We start from the raw sequence: 23,219 nt of genomic DNA, 5'->3' as shown, positions 1-23,219 counted from the left end.
CCCTTGCTCAATACTGCACGTCATGCAACACCGCCTCAGTTTACCTTTAAATTGTTATTTTCCTGCTCAAGGGCAAGTACCATAGGGTCCCACTGTCTCTTTGCCACTTCGGATGGTTTTGGAGGGTGAAAAACACTTCATTCCACTTTCCCTCTCCTTAAAAACACCATTAGTTGCAAAACGGTACTGCAATCCTCTTCTTACTCATTGAGCCTCCGGCTCCCCGTGCCAATTCCCTCCAGTGCTGTAACATGCATCCTAATGGGCTTGCCCGAGGAAATTCTTACTTGGTTTTGCCCCCATTATACTACCTTCCAACTCTACCTTTCTCCAACTTCCACAACCCATTTAAACACTTACAAATGTCCTGTCTCTAAGTTCTCAGGGACTTCCCACAAGAGTAGCAACAACAACAATTCCCATCTATAGATTACAGAAACTCAGGACAATAGAGCGATCCCAACCTAGCTGAATAGCACAATAAAACTTTATAATAGTCCGAACACCAAATCTGATCCATTCCTGCAGCCTGCAGGATTCTGGCCCCCCTGTCCACTCAAACCTTTTGCTTTTACACTTTCAAATTATTCTTTTCTCACACACAGAGCACTTAACTTGCATAACTCGCATATCAGGAAGGGGGGAAAGGGAGGGGCACTCTCAACAGCTTCTCCTGTTTTTCTCCTTTTTTTTTTCCTTCTTCTATGCTAGGTATTTTTAAATTTCATCCTTTGCAGCCTTCCATTCCAAATGTCCGAGGTAAATATACCCATTTGCCGGCTCAATGGACATTTGGAATTAAAAGGCTCCGTAGGTGCGTTCTTAGGATCAAGACAAACAGGGCTTCTAGACAATTTGCAAGTCTTTCAACATTTTGAGCTCAATCTGCCTCTGGCTTCTGTCTATGGAGGAAGAATGTCCTCCAGTAAGTTATCTGTCTCAATTCCGCTGGTACTCTGTTATACGTCAGAACCATGGATCGGAACTCCACACTTGCTTTGTGCTCAATTGCGTGTCTCACGCTACCATGTACTTACATACAAACACTCCACAACATACAAGAAATTTAAAAGGAGCTCTTAATGACGTTAAAATATGCATGCTACTGATACTGAAGATTTGCAGCAGGTGTAAAAGATGATAGCTATCTCATATACAACACCCCTGCTTCCTCAGCAAGGCGTAAGCAATTCATAATAATACTATATACAACAATAATATTATCTATAATACGATATATAGTACTATAATCCTTACTGCCTTATGAGAATCTTCGGATTATCCCTCAATCTGCATCTCCATCTAACAAGAATCTTGAGATTATATTTTACCTGGTGCTTTGCTGTCACAGCACGGAGCACCCACACCATATCACAACAGCAAATCCGCTCTTTTACCCAGGGGCGGGTATTGCCACCTCCTCACCCAGCGCAAGTAGGGGATTCATATCCCCCTCATGGTCTTACGGGGTCTCGGCAAAGCGACCGTAACCCTTTGTCATCACATGAGGCATCCCATCCATGATTTACAGACTCGTCCCCTCCTACCCTGCAGGTAAATCCAAATTGTCATACCATATCATACATAAATCACATACCTAGTCCGCCCACTGATGGACCATCTCTCCCCCCGCAGTGATCAGGTAGAGATGGGAGATGCTCTGGAGAAATAGCTTACCGGGGTGTGCCTTAGAATGTCCCACTCCCCACCGATTCAGCAGCCAGGCAGAAAGGGTGTCCCATCTAGGGTGCCAAATTGATTTGCGGAACCAAACCCTATAACCCAAAATGACTTATAAAGCAGGTATGTTTATTTCCAGCCCTGGGGTGCAAGGGGGTTCACCTCCTAGCTTGCACACTGTATAACTTAACAAGCAGCTACTTATAGAGTAAAGACATAGTTTTAAGCTCCTACTACATATTCATAACCTTTCCCCGCTTTGTCTTATACTTAGTTCTGGAAAATTTGCTCCAGTCTTGTGCCTGCGTAGTGCCTCCTGGTGGTCGTGGGCCGGGGTCTTAGGGATGAAGTCCTCAGGATGAAAAAAGTTTTTTCCTTGAACTGTGTGCAAGCACAGTCTCTTCTGGTATTTTCCAGCTTTCTACATTCCAATGCCCACTTATCAGTAAACTTCTGCTAGCTGCCTCCTTCGTTATCAACCTCCAAGGTCTTCAAGGCAAACAACGCCAAGCTCTAATGAACACTCCAAACCCCCCTTGTCTGCTTTTGCTCATCAGAGGGCTCACAGCCTTGTGTCTCTCCAGTTCAGAGCAGAAACATCCCCAAAATCATGGGCTGAGTTCCTTGACTTGCAGTCTTGGGGTCCCTGCTTCTGATGACACAAGAGCTCTTGCCAAGGGCTGATCAACACTCACTGATGGACTCCGTCCCACCTCACCGAGAGGCACCCAAAAGGTTTCAAAAGGTGTGAAAGTGATACCTGAAAACGCTTTATTTGAGGGGGCAGGGAGAATAAATGCCCTCCTTACTCGACAGGCCTGACCTTTCTGGTAAGAATTGTGCACCTTTGGCTCTGTCAGTTGGTTTTCCCAGGAAAATAGCTACTGATTTGAGCTTTATTGTTCTTTGTTAAGGGAAATGAGAAAATATGATAAATATATCCATGTAGGACTTATTGATATTATTGATAGTTGATTGTGATAAATAGAGTATTGTATTAAGACTAGAATAAGAACAGGTGTTGGAAATGGTTCTTTATGACAGCTACAAGAATACTGCTCAGTTGTCCCATATGCAGGCCCAGTCCAGATGAATCAAGAGATTGTGTAAGAAATGTCAGACTTAGAACAGAGGAATTAGATTTGATGAGAACTGATGATTAAAGGGTCAACATATATGTGAAGGTAGGCATAGGCTAGCTATAGGTATCAGTTGAGATTTTTCTTTGAAGTTTAATGGTGAGTAGATGTGTCTCAAGAAAGAGAAGTGTCTTTTATGACCGGAGGAGGAATGTGACCTGTTGAAGCATCACTTCTGAGGGAGAAACAAAACGAGACAGTGGAGATGAATTCTCAAGGTGGACTTTTGTGGACTTCGGAGTTAATGAAGAATAAAGAACTAAGAGCACATGGAAAAAGACCAAGAGCTTTTTAAAGAAAGTACCTATTGTATAATGCCATGTCGGGGTCATTCCAGAATTGTCGGAGCCTGTGGGGGGTCTCTTCACCATGCGAGGACGGATGACACAACGCCAATATGATGATACATGCACTCCACTTTATTGTAGTTTGTCCTACGTACTTATAGTGTGTGTAATCATTCCATGCATAGCATAATTGGCTACAACAGGTGTTCACACTCTTTTCATGCCTTCTAGCGACTATTTCATTAGTTAACTTGTTGCTATTACATGGTAGCTTTCAATATCCCATTTGTCTACCAAGCATTCTACTTTGGTTACTTATTTCTTTACTATCGCTAATACTGTTTCTTAAAGAAGGTACATTGTGTTAGCACTATCAGCCCAAGAATGTCTTTCCTACACTGCTTGTTTGTCACATAGACCAACTTCATGTAACGACTTAGTAGCTAAATCAAGGTTAAAGGCCTCACTTCATGTTCCTATTGAATAAAGGTAAAAAACCTAGCTTTTTGTTACAACTTAATAGCTGAATCAAGGTAGAAGGCCTCCACACGTCCCCCTTTTTCTTTAAATAACTTCGTAATGCTTTTGTTTATCATTGATTGTAGACAATGGACCAAGCACGGTACAAATAGAACCAAAGCGATTATCACTGGTATCACAGTCAATGCCCATTCAATCAATTTCTTTATCCATCCTGTCAGTCCCCATGAAGACAACCATGTCTCTAAAGGGTCATCATCGTAGGTAATCTTCTCATAATTTTTCTGTAACTCTTTTAAGATAGATGCTTTTTGAGTGGTCAGACAAATTCATACAACACATTCCTTCAAACTCTTCACAACCGTGTCCCCTGTGTCAATACCAAAAAATAAATAGCGGCTCGATTTTGTAAAACAGCATGCCGAATGTTATTTACATCAGTTAGCAATTCCGAAATCATTTCTGAAGATATATTGAATTGTTTAAGGCTCCAGCAGGCTAATTTCTTTAGTTGAGCATACATGTGTGCTGCTGCACCTCCAGGTACAAACAATGCCAAAGCCACAAAATATTCCCATAATCTGGACATCACCTTTACAAGTACTAGCAAAATATTTAGCAAATCTCTTTGACCACTGGGCTTCTTGAGTTTTGGAGATATTGATCTATTGTTGTTTTGATGGTGACATAAGCATGAGTCTCCCTAAACAACAAGGTCCTCCAACTGCCCTGTAAGGAATTCCGTTCCATGCTCGTTCCCCACAGATTAGAAATTTTCCTGGAGGCAAAAGAAATCCTCCACTAGTACTGACATTTATGTGGCCTGTCGTAATCGTTTTCCAATATTGCATGGAACCAGTAACATTTTGTTGCTGCACCAAGCTAGTTTTGTCTCCTCGCCTTGCTAATGAATTTCGAAAGGGATCACCAAACTCCAGGACCCCATTGCTGTGAAATGGTTGCAATTGTGGGTGCATTGTACTACAATTTGGTAAACTCAAAATATTGCCAATGTCAAAATGTGGAAGGGAACCCATCAAATCCAATTCTTGTAAGGGAAGAGAGCTAGTATGAATGAGGTGTTCAATTAATGCAGTTTGATAATATCTACCTTCCATAGTGGGCCATAATGAACTCCATAAACATTCTCCTCGAGAGGATCCTTTTGCTAATTTTTCCTGAAGTGTTTTGTTAACATTAGTTGTGAGATCAATAACTGAGATATTAAACCATCCATGATAGTCTTCCAAACGTAATTCTCATAGACCTATGAGACATGTTCTAAATAGATCCTCAGGAGTACCCAGAGAAAGACAAAAATCTGTCTGACCTGATTGTTTAGCCCGGGTTACCCACTTATTTTCGTGGGAATCAGTTTTGAAAATAGAGCCAATTGTCAATTCCAATAGCGCAAACAGGGTCATCGATACCAATATTATTATAGAATCATAGAATGACTAGGTTGGAAGGGACCCACTGGGTCATCGAGTCCAACCATTCCTAACACTCCCTAAACCATACGCCTCAGCACCCCATCCACCCGTCACTTAAACACCTCCAGGGAAGGCGACTCAACCACCTCCCTGGGCAGCCTATTCCAGTGCCCAATGACTCCTTCTGTGAAGAATTTTTTTCTGATATGCAAACTGAACCTCCCCTGGCGGAGCTTCAGGCCATTCCCTCTTGTCCTGCCCCCCGTCACTTGGGAGAAGAGCCCAGCTCCCTCCTCTGAACAACCTCCTTTCAGGTAGTTGTAGAGAGCAATAAGGTCTCCCCTCAGCCTCCTCTTCTCCAGGCTAAACAACCCCAGCTCTCTCAGCTGCTCCTCATAAGACTTGTTCTCCAGCCCCTTCACCAGCTTCGTTGCTCTTCTCTGGACACGCTTCAGAGCCTCAACATCGTTCTTGTGGTGAGGGGCCCAGAACTGAACACAGTACTCAAGGCGCGGTCTCACCAGTGCCAAGTACAGAGGCAGAATAACCTCCCTAGACCTGCTGGTCACGCCGTTTCTGATACAAGCCAAGATGCCATTGGCCTTCTTGGCCACCTGGGCACATTGCTGGCTCATGTTCAGTCGGCTGTCAACCAGCACCCCCAGGTCCTTCTCTTTCGTGCAGCTCTCCAGCCACTCTTCCCCCAGTCTGTAGCACTGCATAGGGTTGTTGTGCCCCAAGTGCAGGACCCGGCATTTGGCCTTGTTGAACCTCATCCCATTGGTCTCGGCCCAGCAGTCCAGCCTGTTCGGGTCCCTTTGCAGAGCCTCCCTACCCTCCAGCAGATCCACACTTCCCCCCAGCTTAGTGTCATCCGCAAACTTGCTAAGGGTGCACTCAATGCCTTCAACCTGGGCATTGATAAAGTTATTGAACAGGACTGGACCCAGCACTGAGCCCTGAGGAACCCCACTTGTAAATGGCCTCCAGCTGGAGTTAACTCTGTTTACCACAACTCTTTGGGACGGACCATCCAACCAGTTTTCCACTCGGAAGAGTGTGCTCCAGGCCAGAGGCAGACAGTTTCTGAAGCAGAATGCTATGAGAAACTGTGTCAAAGCCTTTACTGAAGTCCCAGAAGGCTACATCCACAGCCTTTCCCCCATCCAGTAGTTGAGTCACTTTTTCATAGAAGGCAATCAGGTTAGTTTGGCAAGACCTGCCTTTCGTGAACCCATGTTGACTGGGCCTGATCACCCAGTTCTCTTGCGTGTGCTTCATGAGGGCACTCAAGATCACCTGTTCCATGAGGAACATTGCCTTGATTCCCATTGTGAATCTAATATTGTCCGCGATCGAGGAATATGTACATGCAATCCACAATAGCTACCTACTCGACAGCTATCTTCAATAGTTTGTTTTATTTGCATATGCATACAATCCCAAATCAACACTGCTATTACACCCTGATCTATATTTTCAATTAATTGTACTGCTTGATTAAAAGTCCCATCTTAATCGCTCAATGGATACCCTAAAAAATCAGCAAACCGCCTTTGTATGGTTGATTCAAATGAGTTTCATTACAAGCGAAACAGTAAGTGCTCTACTTCATCTGATACATGAACTACACGCCAATATGTATTTCTACATATATTACAATGGATTTTTTATCCAAGGTCTGCAGTGTAGGCCATGCTCTTTACATGCAGTTTGAAGTTGTTATTTTAAACCATCAGGACCTACAAGCGGGTAGACAATCGGAGCAAGTACCGTAGGAGGGAGATCCCTAAATCCTGGTCGCTGGATGCATCACATCTATGGTGCTAAAGTGTTGAATAAACGAATGTCACATTCCCCTTAAGAAGCTGAAATAATTGACTTAATTCTGTGTTAGCAATACCCAAGTAAGGTTTAACTCGATTGATTGTTCCTAGGAGCTTTTGTAAATTCTTTTAAGTACTTTTTGCAATTTGACTTGCTGAGGTTCAATTGTGGTGTTCAAAATTTTCCACTCAAGGTATTTCCAGGTTTGAATTTTTTCAGGTGCAGCTTGAAGGCATATTTTCTCTAATACAATCTCTGAAATGGTATTAATTGAGCAACACAACTGCTTTTGGGTGATATACACAGGTGGGAAAGGAATATAAACCATAGCTTGTATTTGCCCAGTAAAATCAGAGTTAATAACACCAGGTTACACAAAAAGACTTTGCAAAGTAACATTCAAACGACTCACTAACCAAGCACTTAAACCATTACCATTACCAATAGGACTGAATGCTTGGAGCGATACCTTGTGAATGCATTGATCTCTTATTGTGATTGAGGAGGCTGTGGAGAAGATCCAAGCGGGAGCATTTACTGTTGTCATGCGTCTCCGCCACGCGCTGAGTTATTGGTTTCCTTGGTTCTTTAATGTTAACAGTTTACCCCCAATATCGTATTTGAAACGAGTTGATTTGTAAAGTGACAGCCTTTTTGACATCTATGGTAACGGTCCAGGCGTTGTCGAATTCCTGGCTCCTTTTTTCTGTTTTTATCTGTATGGGAATTCTCAAGGCTGCAAATGCATTAACTTTTCTATTCCTTTGCAGTTTTTTAATCTCAGAGGATACTCCTTTTGGACTCTTAAATCATGCTTTCAGTAGTGTCTGGCTAAAATCCCCTTTACAGTTGTCTGCAGTTGCTGATCGAAGAAGGGACACTGGAATGCAGAGTGTTCTTCACAAATTGTTACTCCCCTAGATAAGGACTCCCAAGCTGAAAGAAACAAAACCCTTCACATTCAAAAAAAAATCAGGAGAAAAGAGGGGGAGGAAGGAGGGGGGAACTCACACACAGCCACATGGCTGGGTTTTTCCTCCATTTTCTTTTTCTATCTTCTATGCTCTTTTTTTCTGTTTTTCTATTTTCTATTTTTTCTTTTTCCATTTTCGTCTCTGTTTTTCTTTCTGTATTTCCTCTTTTCTTTCTTTTTTCTATTTTTTTTCCCATTTTCTTTTCTCTCTCTCTCTCTCTCTTTTCTTTCTTTCAAGGTATTTTAAAATTTTGTCCTCTGCAGCCTTTCACTTCAAAGGTCACAGTAAATCTACCTATTTCCTGGCTTAGTGGACATTTGAGATTGAAAGGTCCCAGGGTTGCATTTTTAAGATTAATCAAAACAAAGTGTCAAACTCCTATAACCAAAACCCAGTTTGCAAATCTTACAAACATTTAAAGCACTTTAAACGCACACACACAGAACCACTCTTTTGAAAGCTAGTTTAATATACCCATACAATGTTGTTTATGACCAGTCAATAAGAATAGCACAACGGTATGAATGTTTAAACTGTACACGGTACTGAACACATACAACACATAAAATATGCACGTGTATTATAAAATAAGGCTTGTATTGATTGTTTAACAGGTAATAGTCTTTGATTGTTACAGCATTTTTGTGGCAAAGGACTATCCTGTGGTGGCTGTGAATTACGCATGCATGCAATGGAGCCAGCGGCTGCTTCAGGCACTGGAGTGATGGGCAGGGTGGGGACAGCTTGGAGGCGAAACAGTCAGTACTTTCTCTTTTTACGGCTTTTCGAATTTCTTTTATCACTCCATAAACTAACATCATCCCAGCGAAGATGTGCATCTTGTAATAAATCATGGGAAAAACTTGCAACACTTCAACCTGTCCCTGCAGCTGTGCCTGTCTGGCACTGTGAATGAAATGCACCACCCTCTACTGCATCTGTGAGAGTATTAAGACTTTCAACAATTTATTTTTACAGCCTTATCATACATCTGTGCTGTCAATTTATTTCATGCACTCTTCTTATCCAATTTTTTAAGTGTCTCTAACATTGCCTGCTTTTGTTCTCTTTGTTTTCTGATCTCAGATATAAAATCCTTATTTCGCGGATCAAGATATAATTGATCCTGAGCAGCAGCAGCATGATTTTCTATGTTCATATCAGAATCAGTCTAAGTCCATATTTTCCAATAACAACTCACTCACAGTCTGGGTCTGGAGTGCAGGGTCAACCCCAAGGGGAGGAGACATTTCCTTCCTTTCCTCAGGACCCTCAGGAGCGGAGGGGACAATAATCTCCCCACCCATCCCCGACCCAGAATTCCAACTCTTCCACTGGTAAGGCAACAGGTGGCGCCGAAGGTTCGTTCATACATCGGAGGACGACCCTTTGCCTCCTTACAAATTGCCTGCTTCATAGCTACATTCACTGCTGTCTCAGAGATAACCTGTTCTAACATGTCTACACAGTGCTTCCACGTTTGTGCATGCTGAAAAGCAACTTATTACTGACCCTGACCGAGTCCCGTAAGTCTTTTCCTAATTGCTGCCATGATTCAAGAGCAAAAGCCTGATCCGAATCCTGAAAATAACCGTGACGTCTTGCCCATAATAACAGCTCTACCAAGTCCGTTTGCTTTACATCATTCTCTGTCTTTTTTGCCGTCTGTAAGAGGTATTTTATTATAGCCTTTTCATTCACGGATGCCGCATTTCCCATATGCTGCCGGTAACAGCAAGCTTGCAGTCCTGTCTCTCTCGGACAGTCCAGCGCCCTTCCTGGCTCCACCGGCAGCCTACACTTGCCTTTTCAAAGGATTCCAACCCCCATATTCTTCCTTATGGGATCACATCGGGGGTCACCAGAATTGTCAGGGTCGTTCCAGAATTGTCAGGGTCTGGGGGTCTCTTCACCATGCGAGGACGGATGACACAACACCAATATCATGATACATGCACGCCACTCTATTGCGGTTTGTCTTACATACTTATAGTGTGTGTAATCATTCCATGCATAGCATAATTGGCTACAACAGGTTTTCACACGCTTTTCATGCCTTCCAGCGACTATTTCATTAGTTAACTTGTTGCTATGACATGCTAGCTTTCAATACCCTGTTTGTCTACCAAGCATTCTACTTTGGTTACTTATTTCCTTACTATCGCTAATACTGTTTCTTAAAGAAGGTACATTGTGTTAGCACTATCAGCCCAAGAATGTCTTTCCTACAGTGTTTGTTTGTCACATAGACCAATTCATGTAACGACACAGTAGCTAAATCAAGGTAAAAGGCCTCACTTCATGTTCCTATTGAAACAAGGTAAAAAAACCTCGCTTTATGTTACAACTTAATAGCTGAATCAAGGTAGAAGGCCTCCACAACGCTATGTCAAAATACATAAATATCTGATGATTTTGTGTGGGCCTTTGCCACTCGCTGAGGTGATGGCCCAGCTCTGAGTTGCGAATAAAACAACCCTAGAGTTACCCACTGCCTGGTGAAAATCCTTTAACATCCTTGTTTTCTATCTTTCTCTCTGCTCAGTGCTAACAGGTTAGAAGTATTTTATCAGCAGCAATTCCTAATTTGTTTTAATCTGTCATTTGGATTAAATTCCTGCTCTAGCCTTGGGAAATTATTTCTCTGGCAGACAGTAGCCCATTAAACCTGTAAGTCCCAGTCTCTAAGCAGACTCTCAGAGGTGACCGGATTATGACTTGTGGCACAAACACAATTAGGCACACACACATTGTCCTTTAGTCATAAACCATTGCCCCTGCCTGGGACTGGAAATGGATTCAGCTGCATCTGAGCTTCTCTCTGAGGGGAGGCTTAGAAAGAATCCACAGCTGCTCTGGGAAACCTCTTCCACTGTCTCTCCACGCTCACTGTAAAGAACTTCTTCCTAATACATAAGTTAAACAGAGCCTCTTTCAGTTCAAAACCATTCTCCCTTGTCCTATCGGGCTGCCAGGAAATGGGGTCCCATCATCACAACACACCCACAAACCAGCTACCAAGGAGTGCCCATCTCCAACAAGGCCTTCAGCTACGGCTATGGCTTGGGAGGCCTGGGCTGCTTTGGCGGCTGTTGGAGAGGCTGTTACCCCTTCCACTTGCTGCTCTTTTCTCATTGTTTCTTTTCCCCTCATCCTGCATGTTCTCCTGCATCACAACCTGAGACACCTGCTCTTCCTTTCTTCTCCCAAGGCTCTTTCCAACCTCACCCAGCACAACACCAGGGCTGCAGAGGACAATGGGCTTGGTAGAAAGGCTACAGCCTCTCTGAGCATGTATGTCAACACAGAACAGCACAGAGGCACTTCCACAATATGACACAAGCCCCTCACTTGCCCAAACTGTGCCTTGTCCACACTAATGCACCACTACCCACACCAGTGATGCCAACTCCACATGGAAGCACAGATGGGACCCACCCTCTTCTCCAGCAAGACTCTGGCTACCACAGGAAGAAGAATCACAGCCCCACTTTAGCTCACGCTTGCAAAGGGGTGAGTCTGGACCTCAGAGTCCTCGTTTCTCCTTGCCCCTATGCCATAGGGAGACAATGGACATGGAGAAGAGTCCAAAGCTCACCAGGTGCAGTGCAGCACTTCCAGGCACCCATCCAACATTTCCTGAGTCATATTTTTTGCCACCCTTCCTTCCCCGGCACCCTCTGTTCATACTGAAAATGTCAGCATATCAAATTCTCTAAGACTCATTTTGGAGTTTGAGAATGCAATCATCCTTGATCAGTCCAGGGCAACACAACGGAGTGATCTCCATCAACCGTGTCCCTGCCCAGCCCGGTGCTGCGATCCCGGGTCCCTTCCCAGCCCCGATGCTCAATCCCGGCCCCTCAGGAAGAGGCGGAACCCGTGCTGAGAAACCAATCCTGCAACGCAAATGCTTCCCCTCCAACCGGTTCTTTCCGGAGCCGCAGGCAGAGGGGGTCGTTGGGAGGCGAGGCGGCGGCTCTTTCTGTGCCGCCTTCCTTCTGCTGCGAGCAGCAGGGATCGAGGTGCCTCCCGGCAGGCGTGTGGGGCGGCATCCGGAGCGTCCCCGCTGCCTCCGGCCGGAGCGATGTCGGGGCGAGGCTGCGTCTCCCCGGCGAGAGGCAGCGGCGCGGGGTCCCGGCTGCTCCGGCAAGGGGGGGTCAAGCCCAGGCGGCGCGGGGGCTGCGGCTTCCAGCGCGGGGCAGGGAGAGGGCGCAGCCGCCGCCGCTCTGGCGGGGGTCCCTAAGGGGGCCGGGGAAAGCTGCCTCGAAGGGTGTCAGCTGTGCCCCTGTCCCTGTTGCGCCTCTCCATGGGGTGCGGGGAACCGGCATCCCAGCGTTTCATCTGGGCACGGACCCAGCGTCCCAGGATCACAACTGGGCAGAGATCTGGGATCCCAGGATCCGGCTGGGCACATCCGATGTCACAAGCAGGAAGAGTGGTGGGGATGGAGGGGAAAGGGTGGGATTTGGACAGTAGTGGGGAATGGCCTGGGTTGGTCTGGGCTCGATCCCCCGGGGCTGCTGCATCCCGGCCTGACAGCATCAGGATGTGGGCAGAGGAGTGCGGGTAAGGCACAGCGGGGTGTGCTGAGCCAGGCGTGCTTCTTGCTGCAGATGGCGGGACCGTTCGAGGAGGTGGCCATCTACTTCTCCCGCAAGGAGTGGGCAGAGCTGTCGGGCTGGCAGCGGCGGCTGTACCGGGAGGTGATGCTGGACACCTATGAGATGGTTGCCTCAATAGGTAAGGACTCTCTGCAGCAATACTGGCCTGGGCTGGATGTAGAATTCCCGTTTTGAACTGAGCTGGAGGTCTTGGAAGCAAAAATCCAGCTGTGTGCTTTGCTGCCCGAGTGCTGATGTTGGGGTTGTGATTTCAGGTTTTGCCTTTGCAGGAAGCCTCATGTGCAGAGCGGTCCTGGTAGAGAGGATGGGATGGGATGGGATGGGATGGGATGGGATGGGATGGGATGGGATGGGATGGGATGGAAGAGACATTTTCAGTAGAAAGGGACCTACAAGACTTACTTGGTCCAACTGCCTGAGCCCTTCAGGGCTGAGCAGCCGTTAAAGCAAGGGTTTACAGACATTGTCCAAATGCCTCTCCAACCCTGATAGGCTTGGGGCATGAGGCTCCTCTCCAGGCCGCCTGTTGCAGGGTTTGAGCACCCTCGGTAAAGAAATGCTTCCTCATCTCAGGTCTAAACCTACCTCTATTTAGCTTTGAGCCCTTTGCAGGTGTTCTGCCTACTGGAGAGCAGCCGAGGTGATGAGGGTGAGGTGAGAGTTGGCTGTAGGTGCAGGGAAAGGGGAATGAATGATAGCTGCTCTGAGAGAAGAACAGAGTAGAAGAGTAGGAGAGATGGTGGGGCTGTGGGTGTTGGGGCTGCGGGTGTTGGGGGCTGTTGCTGTCATCCTGACAGTGTGAGAGAGGATGCTTTTCTCTGTGCCCTGGACAGGCTGGGCCACCATCAAGCCAGAGATCATCTTCAAGCTGGAGCACGGAAAGAATCCATGCATGCCAGACCCCCGTGTGGTGCAGAGGAGGCACCGGAGCCCTGTGCGAGGTGCATCGCGGGTGTCTGTGGGAAGGACCAGGTCCAGAAGCAGGCACCGGGAAGTCTCATCTGTTAGGGATTTGAGTGGTAGCCAGGGGAACCTGTCAGGACACCCTCACCTCCATGACATGCCGGCCCCTCAGCTGCTGGAGGAGAACTCATCCACACGTCCTGAGTGCAGCAAGAACTTAAGGAGCCAGACTGCGCTGGCTACGCACGAGCAGAGACATACCGGCGAGCGGCCCTTCAACCGTGCTGACTGTGGCAAAAGATTGAGCCAGAGCGGCAAGCTGACCAAACATAAGCGCATCCGCACCGGCAAGCGCCCCTTTGCCTGTGTTGACTGTGGCAACAGCTTCAGCCGGAAGGAACACCTGATCAACCACCAGCGGATACACACCAGTGAGCGGCCCTTTGCCTGCGTGGAGTGCAGCAAGACCTTCACCCGGAAGGGCTCCCTGATCAGGCATCAGCGTGTCCACACTGGCGAGCGCCCTTTTGCCTGCACGGAGTGTGGCAAGTGCTTCAATCAGAAGCAACAAGTGATCAACCACCAATATGTCCACACCGGCAAGCGCCCTTTTGCCTGCATGGAGTGTGGCAAGTGCTTCAATCGAAAGGAACAAATAATCAACCACCAGCGCATGCACACTGGCAACCGTCCCTTCAGCTGCACAGACTGTGGGAAGAGGTTCCTTGTGAAGAGCTCCCTGAATAGACATAAGCAAATCCACAGCGATACGAATCACTTTTCCTGTGATGAATGTGGCGAGGGCTTCAGAACAAAGGCATTCCTAGTCGCCCACCAGGAAATCCACACCGGTGCGAAGGCCTTTCCCTGTCCTGACTGTGGCAAGAGCTTCAACTGGAAGGGCTCCCTGGATAGGCATAAGCTAATCCACACCGGCGCAAATCAGTTTTCCTGTGCTGAATGTGGCGAGAGATTCAGAGCAAAGTCATCCCTAATTGCCCACCAGGAAATCCACACCGGTAAGAAGGCCTTTTCCTGTGCTGACTGTGGCAAGAGCTTCAACTGGAAGGGCTCCCTGCTCAGCCACAGGAGCATACACACAGGCGAGCGCCCCTTTGCGTGCACCGAGTGCGGCAAGAGCTTCCGCCTGAAAAGCCATCTGCTCTCCCACCAGTATGTCCACATCACCAAGAAGCCTTTTGCCTGCACCAACTGCAGCAAGATATTCACCCTAAAGCAACACCTGATGAGACATCACTGCATCCACACCAGCAAGAAACACCAGCAGGTGCATTGAAGCCTCTGGGCTGTGTGGCAGGGCGACTGGCAGGAGGAGGGGTGTCTGTCCTGTGCAGCGGGGTGGACACAGGACAAGTCCTTAGGGTGAGGGGACTGCAAGAATCAGATATGGTGATGCAAGAAGTAGTTAGTATTACAAAAAGTGGAATATTTTGATTTAAGCTAAAGTAGAGTTTAGTTTCGTCTCAGTAATTGTGTTTTTTGGAAGTTAGGTAGAATGTCCCTTTGATAGCGTGCGAGTTTTTTTTTAAACGGTATTTTTCCAGACACTGTATTCTTTGAAGATGGTAATGTCTTGTGCCCAGTGTGATGTGTGCTGTACAGATGTCTCTTCTTCTGTAATCACCTCTGTTTGGAGTCTTTCCCTATCTCAAAGGCAAGGTCAAGCAGAGAGCTGAAGCCAGCTCCAAATTAGCAAGAGTTTTGATTATTGACAAGTTTCATGATAACATTAAAATGAGTCCTTGGAAAGTAATCGAATATGCATAAGATTTTTGGGGAAAATTTTCCTATATGCGTGTAAATGGGAGATATATTCTTTAACAGCTCTTGTCTCACTGCACATGATTGATGGAGAACACTCCCTCATGTTGCCCAGGCCTGATCAAGGATGTTTGCTTTCTAAAACTCCAAGAGAGTTTGATTTGCTCTCATTTTCAGTTTCAAAGGGATGAGGGGACCATGGCAATACAATAACTGTATCCCAGTGCAGTCAGCATAGTTCACAGGACAGAGGGGGAAATGCTGCTTTCTTTTTCCTCGCAGATGAAGAAGCAGTTTCTTTGTCCTGATGATAAGCAGTGAGCTCCACAGCAGCATGGCGTGTGCCACTGCTTGGTGGTGGCAGCAGTTCAGGGGTCGGCGTTCCTTTTCTCATCCCTAGGAAAACCTTTTCCAGGCCCGTTCTTGTTGGGACCTGCTCTGGGACTTGTGGGAGGATGAGGGTGATCCCAAGAGAGCCAGAGGGCCGTGGGCTCATCTCAGAGAGCTGACACCCATGCTGGGGCTGCTGGAGCTCGCTGGAACTGCCAGCTCTTCCCATCAGCTTTTTACAATGTTGGGTCATTCAGCACAGGAGCACAACTTCACCCATGCCCAGAGTGCCCCTCTGTTCCCCAGAAAGAGTCTGGAGCTGAAGTTGGTGGCCACATCAGTGAAAGCCCAGCTCTCAGGTTTCTCTTCAGGGGTGCGAAGGTGCCTTTGAGTTTCAGGGGGACATGAGGAGCCTGGGGCACTGGGAGTTTCAGGCGGCCCTGAGGGGCTGTGGGGGCTGCAAGACCTGGGTGCTGCTGAGCCACCTGCCCCCTGGCCCAGGCACTCACCTTCTTGCTGGAAGTGGTAGCCCTCGTGAGCCTCTGGTTCCTGCTGGCCCAGCACCAGTGCCTGCAGCAGCTCAATTGGGGAGGAGGTGCAGGGCAGTCCTGGGTCTCTGCTGAATTAGGTTCTGGGATGCTGAGTCCCTGCCCACCTGGGCTGCTGGGCACTGCTGTTCCACAAGGCACAGAGTACCTGGTGAGGTGCTGGGTGCTGCAATCCGCATTGTCTGGGATGCTAGGACCCTTCCCAGGCTGGGCACCCTTCCTGGCTGGGATGCTGGGCACTGCAGTCTCTGCTGAGCTGAGATAATAGTGTGCTTCTCCCTCTCTGCCTGTGCTTCTGGGTGAGGGAGAGGGTGGCCACGGCCAGGACCTGCCTGTGCCCCTGCATCCCTGGGCAGCTCTGACCCTGCAGGGCACCCAAAGTCGCATTAAACCCCAGATGAGGGCAACTGAAGAGTGTGGTGCCTCCCTGGTGGCAGTGGTGGCAGCTCTCCAGTGTCAGTGGTGGCTGCTCCATGGTAGCATTAGTTACAATTCCCCAGTGGCAGTGGTAGCAGCTTTCCCGTGGCTGTAGTGGCAGCTTCCTGGTGCCAGCGGTGGCAGCCCAGACACCACTGTGCAAACACCTACTCATGGGTGTCTGTGTCATCAGGCGACACAACGACTGCTTTGCTCCACGCAGGGACTCCTCAGCCCAAATGCTTGCCTGCTCCTTCCCCAAAGCTTTCCTAAAGCCAGGAACCCTGTGGAAAGGAAGTTGTGTCAGCAGATAGTGCAATGCTTTTTGTTTCATCAGTGCCACCAGGAGAGGTGGCTAAATATAGTTTCATTGAGTTTAAAGCCATTCTTCCTTGTACTATAACCACAATCCCTGTTAATGATTCCATCTTTCAAATGAGGGCTAGGAGCTGCCAGCGTGCTGAGGGGGCATTGCATCCCAAAACTGTGGTCATTGAGGAGGATGTTGAATAGGGTTTACCCCACGGATCTCAGTCCTACATGAGATGACCTGACTACATCAGCTGTAGTGCTGATGACCTGACATGACCTACATGAGCTACATGACCTGACACTTGCCTCCATCTGGACTTCGTTCTGCCCATCACAAGCCTCTGGGCCTAGCCCTTCAACCACTTCCCAGTCCATCTCCCTCTGCTTACACAACACATACATTCTTGGCCAGTTTAGGAGCACAAAAGGGGAAAAAGCTTCAAAGGTTTTCCTCCAAACTCAATGTAAACACCAGCCTTAGGTCTCTCCTCATCCATAAAGTTTGCCACACAGGTGAAAAGCCCTTCACCTGCACTGACTGCGGCAAGAGCTTCAGCAAGAGGTGCAACCTGACCAAACACCAGCACATCCACACCGGTGAGCGCCCCTTTGCCTGCGTTGACTGTGGCAAGAGCTTCAATCAGAAGCAAAACCTGATCAGGCACCAGCACGTCCACACAGGCGAGCGCCCCTTTTCCTGTGCCACTTCTGACCAGAGCTTCAGCTAGAAGGCCAATCGCATCACCCACCAGCACATCCACACAGGAGAGCAGCCCTTCACCTGCACGGACTGCAGCAAGAGCTTCAGTTGGAAGCACCACCTGATCAGCCACCAGCATATCCACACCTATGGGAGAAATCCACACACAGGCAAGCAGCTTTTCAGCTGCACGGAGTATGGGAAGAATTTCAGTGAGAAGAGAACCCTGATCAAGCATAAGCAAACCCAACTAGTAAGAAGCACTTTTCCTGCACCAGCTGTGGCAAGAGCTTCATCTGGAAGAGCTCCCTGATCAGCCATCAGCACATCCACACTGGCAGGAGCCCTTTTGCCTGCATGGAGTGTGTCAAGAGCTTCAGACAGAAGCAACAACTGATCAGCCACCAGCGCATCCACACCGGTGAGTGGCCCTTCAGCTGCACACAGTGTGGGAAGAACTTCAGTAACAAGAGCTCCCTGATCAGGCATAAGCAAAACCACATCAGTGCAAAGCACTTTTCCTATACCAGCTGTGGCAAGAGCTTCAGCCAGAACTACCTGATCAGACAGCAGTGCATCCACACCACTGAGGAAACCTACAAGTGTGGTGAATGCGGCAAGACCTACAGCCAGAAGTCTGCCCTGAAGAGACATCAGCAGGTGCATTAAGGTCTTCAGGCTGTACCACAGCGTGATGGACAGGAGGAGGGGTGTCTGTCCCCTGAAGTGCGGCAGATGCAGGAGAAGTCCTTACAGTGAAGGGGTTGCAAGAAACCGTTACCGTGACACAAGAAGTCGTTCCTATTGCAAAAACTGGAACATTTTGATTTAAACCAAAGTGGAGTTAATTTTCTTCTAAGTTATTGTAGTTTTTTGGAAGTTCGGCAGAATGTCCCTCTGATAGCATGGTTTTTTTTCAAATGGTATTCTTCCAGACACTGTTTGTTCTTTGAAGTTGGTAACGTCTTCTGTCCAGTATGATCTGTGCTGAACAGATGTCTCTTCTTCTGTAATTACCTCTGCTTGGAGTCTTTCTCTATCTCAAAGGCAAGGTGAAGCAGAGAGAAATTTATCCTTGTGCGTGTAAATGGGAAATATACTGTGTAATATCTCTTGTCTCACTGCACACGATTAATGGAGATCCCTCCCTCATGTTGCCCAGGCCTGATCAAAAATGCTTGCTTTCTAAAACTCCAAAAGAAGTCTTTAGAGACTCTTTAGAAAGTTTGATTTGCTGGCATTTTCAGTATGAAGGAGATGCAGAGACCATGGAAATACAATAACTGTGTCCCAGTGTGGTCAGCATGATTCATGGGACAGAGGGGAAGATGCTGCTTTCTTTTTCCACTCAGATAGTGAAGAAGAAGCTTCTTTGTGTTGACGATAAGCAGTGAGCTCCACAGCAGCATGGCACGTGCCACTGCTCAGTGATTTCAGCAGTTCAGGGGCTGGTGTCACCTTGCTCGTCCCTAGGAAAGCCCTTTATTGGCCTGTTCTTGTGACATGGTGAGAGGCAGGGATCTGCCCTGAGACTTGTGGGACAATGAGGGTGAAGCAGCATCTCAAGAGAGCCAGAAGGCCATGGGCTCGCCTCAGAGACCTGCCACCCATGCTGGGGTCACTGGAGCTCACTGGAACCACCTGCTCTTCCCATCTTCGTGTAAAAAGCTCTTCAGCTTTTTACAATGTTGGGTCATTCAGCACAGGAGCACAACTTCACTCATGCTCAGAGTCTGTCTCCCTCTGTTCCCCAGAAGCTGGAGCTGAAATTGGTGGCTGCATCAATCAGAACCCAGCTCTCAGGTTTGAGAGCTCTCTCCCCCAGGGGTGAACCTGTGATTAAAATTTCCCCTTTCATGCGTTTCATGAATTACTGAAATTGAAGTGTGGGCATTCACCAATGGATGATGGTGGAACCTCATGAAATCAGGCGTATGAGTCCTCACAACACATACCGTGAGATGTATTCCAGGGTCTCAGAGAGCATAAAGGGTCTCTCTTTGCATTCCTCCTTCCAGGATCTGCAGATGATTTGCTTTGGTCACTACTTCCCTTTCTGGCCCCAATCCCTGCTCGGTTCTCCTGGGACAGGATTGAAACCTGAGATGTCCCAGGTGTGGGCAGGGAGTGCCCAACAGCTCTGGCGGTGGCCCCTATAGCTCAGAGAGCTGCGCAATTGGAGTTCCCAACGCAAGGGGAGCTTTTCTCAAGGCTTGTCCTGAGATCTATGAGCTTGTTCTGAGGAGCAGGGCCAGGCTGCTCTCCCAGGCAAGGGGCTGGCCTTCCTCCCAACTGGGTTGAAGTCTCCGTCACCCAGCAGCTGGCAGAGCCCAGCTCGCTGCCTGTGCTGTTGGGAGATGGAGAAGGTAGCCATGGCCAAGACCTGCCTGTGCTTTTGCATCCCTGGGCTGCTCTGGCCCCTGTGGGCACCCCGAATGCCATTAAACGCCCAGGCGAGGACAACTGAACAGTGCAACAGCTCCCTGGTGGCAGGGGTGGATGCCCAGGAAGCAGCGTGCAAACATCTGTTCGTGGGTGTCTGGAGCACCCCCAGCCCCATCAGGTGATGCAACGGCTCCTTTTCTCCCTGCAGTGACATCTCAGCCCACACCGCTAGCATGCTCCTTTCCCAAACTCCTAAAGCCAGGAACCCTGCAGAAAGAAAGCAGTGTCAGCAGCCGGCACAATGCTTTTTGTTTCATCATTGTCATCAAAGGAGGTGACTAAATATAGTTTCATTGATTTTAAAACCATTCTCTCTCGTCCTATCACCACAATCCCTGTTAATTGTTCCCTCTTTCAAATGAAGGCTAACATCTCCCAGCATGCTGAGGGGACACTGCATCCCAAAACCCTGGTCACTGCAGAGGCTGTTGAACAGGGTTCGCCCCATGGATCCTAGTCCTGGGCTACATGACCAGAGATTTGACTCTATCAGGGCTTTGTGCCACTCATCACAAGCCTCTGGGCCCAACAAATCAACAGTATTGCAGTCCATCTCACTGCTCACTTACGTAATGGATGCATTTTTGTCTTGTCTAGGAAGATGCAAGGGGAGAAAACCTCAAAGGCTTAACTCCAAACTCGAGGTAAAAACAAGCCTTTGCTCTTTTCTCAACTACAGACCTAGTCACTTTGATGTAGAAGACACAGAGCTTGGTGAAGCATGACATCGCCCTCCTAAATCCATGTTGATGCCACGCGATCAACTTTTGTGACCAGGGTCCCACAGTGGCTGCTGTAGGTACCAGGAATTGTGGTTTCCTCTTCAAAGCACACCCAGAAACCACACCACATGAGTGCCAAGCTATGACAAAACTCTTCTGCCCACCCTGACATTCACCATCACCACCAAGATTGACCTCGAAACCCTTGCCTTAAAAGCTGGCACAAGGGCCAAGAAGAGGACATGACATGTTGATGACCTTCTTGCCTGTCCTGATTCTGGCTGTGCTGGCTCAGGCTGACAGCAAATGGGGTCGCATCATCACAACACACCCACAAACCACAAACATGTCTACCATGTGATGACCTCACTGACAACATAACACCTCTCCGATGCTTTGGTCTCCTCTTCTGCCTCCCATGACACACACCAGCAACACCAAGTCTTTAGCCTCTAACACTCTCCCTTTAAAGCTGCTGACAGAGCCAAGTGGACACGTCCTCAAGAGGAGGACATGACATTGAAGAATTGGGGCAAGGAAAACACACCCCACCTCATGACTCGCAAGGCTGGGCCAGGGGACAGCTGCTGCCTGCAAAATGCACTCATGCACTAAGGATGTCCCGCCCCTCACGCACTGCTATAAAAGCAAGTTCAGCGCCTCTCTCCTTCACACTCTTCTCTACACACCTTCTCCTCCGTGCTCAAGAAGGTGAGCCTCAACTCCCTGAGCCTCATTCTCCTGCCCTACCTCCACCCTCTCTTCCATCACGCTCTGACCCAGCCTCACCAGCTTGAATGCCACCCCACTGCCATGCTCCCCACAGACCTACCCCACATCTCCCCACTCCCTTGCCCTCCTCACACACCACCCCTCGAAGCCCCACACCCCTGTGCTTGCTCAATTCCCTCTCTTCCAGGGACCCTCCACACCACACCCATGGCCTGCTACGACCTTTGCGGCTCCTGTGGACCCGCCCCGCTGGCCAACAGCTGCAACGAGCCCTGCGTAAGGAAGTGCCAGGACTCCTCCGTTGTCATCCAGCCTTCCACCGTGCAGGTCACCCTGCCAGGACCCATCCTCACCTCCTTCCCCCAGAGCACTGTGGTCGGATCCTCCGCCTCCGCTGCTGTGGGCAGTGAACTCAGCTACCAGGGAGTGCCCGTCTCCAATGGGGCCTTCGGCTATGGCTATGGCTTGGGAGGCCTGGGCTGCTATGGTGGCAGAAGAGGCTGCTACCCCTGCTAAGAGCCCTCACCACCACCCCTGACAACGACCACCCCTACCTTGGAAGTCCCACCATGGATTGAGGTTGCACCTCCTTGCACCTCAGACCGGCTCCCTTGCACTTCGCGCTCCTGCCTTCTCACTCTTTTCTTCGGCCCTTCAATAAAGTTCTCCTGCATCCCAGCCTGAGACGTCTCTTCTCTTCTTTTCTCCCAAGACTCTTCCAACCTCATCCAGCACAATGCCAGAGCTACAGCACCCATTGTGGTGGGTAAAAAGAGGTTACGAGCTCCTCCTAGGTTGTATGGCTCCAGCCACAACAACACAGAGCAGCACAGGGACATTTCCATAACATGACACAAGCCCTTCACATGCCCAAACAAAGTTTGCCCAGGCTAAGGTGCCACTATCCAAACCTCTGATGACCTCATGCTCCCCATGAAGACAGACACTTGACACTCTTCCCCCAGGATGACTCACTAGCCAGCGCAGCAAGCAGAATCACAGAACGTTGGATTGGAGGAGATCTTTGGAGATCACCCAGTCCAACCCTCCTGCTAAACCAGGGTCATCTCCAGTAGGTTATACAGGATGTGGCCAGGTAGGATTCTAATATCTCCAGAGAAGGAGACTCCACACCTTCCCTGGGCAGACTCTCCCAGTGCATTGTCACTCTCACAAGAAAAGATTTGCATGATGTTCACCGGGAATTTCCCTTGCTCCAGTTTGTACCCGTTGCCTCTTGTCCCGTCACTGGGCACCACTGAAAATGGTCTGGCCAATCCTATTGGCCTCTGCCCTGGAGATATTGATAAGCTTTGATATGATCCCTCAGCCTTCTCTTCTCCAGGAGAAACACATCCAGGGCTCTCAGCCTTTCCTCATAAGAGAGAAACTCCCGTCCCCTCATCTTATTAGCTTCTGCTGGAATTTCTCCAATGGTTCCTTGTCTTTCTTGAGCTGGAGAGCCCAGAACTAGATACAAGACTCCAGATGCAGCCTCACTAGGAAAATCTCCTGTGATCTGCTTGCTACACTCTTCTTCATGCACCCAGGATATTATTGGTCTTCTAGGCAACAAGTACATAGCGCTGGCTCATGTTCAGATTTTCATCCACCAGTATGCACACATCCTTCTCCACAGGACAAGTCTCAATCCATTCAACAATGAGCCCGTATCCTTCTTTAGGAGTTCCTCAATGCAGGTGAAGGATATGACGCTTGGCCTTGTGGAATTTGGTGAGGTACACACAGGCCCATGTCCATAGCCTGTCAGTGCCCATCTGGTTGACAGACCTGTCCTCTTGGCTATCCATCATACCACTCAGCTTGGTGTCATCTTCAGACTCGCTGTGGGTGCACTCACTCCCACTTTCCATGTCCCTGAC

General features: G+C 48.5%; 2 protein-coding genes across 3 annotated transcripts; both read left to right on the top strand.

The window, feature by feature from the left end:
• Window positions 1-11,333: 11,333 nt before the first annotated feature.
• On the top strand, window positions 11,334-15,111 carry LOC128851438 (gastrula zinc finger protein XlCGF26.1-like). 2 transcript variants are annotated; one of them, XM_054060384.1, is made up of 3 exons: window positions 11,334-11,845; window positions 12,437-12,563; window positions 13,279-15,111. In XM_054060384.1, the coding sequence occupies exons 1-3, from the start codon at window positions 11,561-11,563 to the stop codon at window positions 14,643-14,645; spliced, it is 1,779 nt and encodes a 592-aa protein (XP_053916359.1). In that variant the 5' UTR covers window positions 11,334-11,560; the 3' UTR covers window positions 14,646-15,111. The 2 variants fall into 2 exon arrangements, with proteins under 2 accessions (XP_053916359.1, XP_053916360.1); XM_054060385.1 differs by lacking the exon at window positions 11,334-11,845 and adding an exon at window positions 12,088-12,261 and having other exon boundaries at window positions 13,279-15,104.
• A 5,971-nt stretch (window positions 15,112-21,082) lies between these two features.
• LOC104063062 (feather keratin) lies at window positions 21,083-22,008 on the top strand. The gene is made up of 2 exons (XM_009565211.2): window positions 21,083-21,315; window positions 21,524-22,008. The coding sequence occupies exons 1-2, from the start codon at window positions 21,222-21,224 to the stop codon at window positions 21,850-21,852; spliced, it is 423 nt and encodes a 140-aa protein (XP_009563506.2). The 5' UTR covers window positions 21,083-21,221; the 3' UTR covers window positions 21,853-22,008.
• Window positions 22,009-23,219: the final 1,211 nt, after the last annotated feature.

This window comes from Cuculus canorus, chromosome 2 (assembly GCF_017976375.1).
Source record: "Cuculus canorus isolate bCucCan1 chromosome 2, bCucCan1.pri, whole genome shotgun sequence".
NCBI lineage: Eukaryota > Metazoa > Chordata > Aves > Cuculiformes > Cuculidae > Cuculus > Cuculus canorus.
This window is presented reverse-complemented; position numbering and strand designations above follow the sequence as displayed.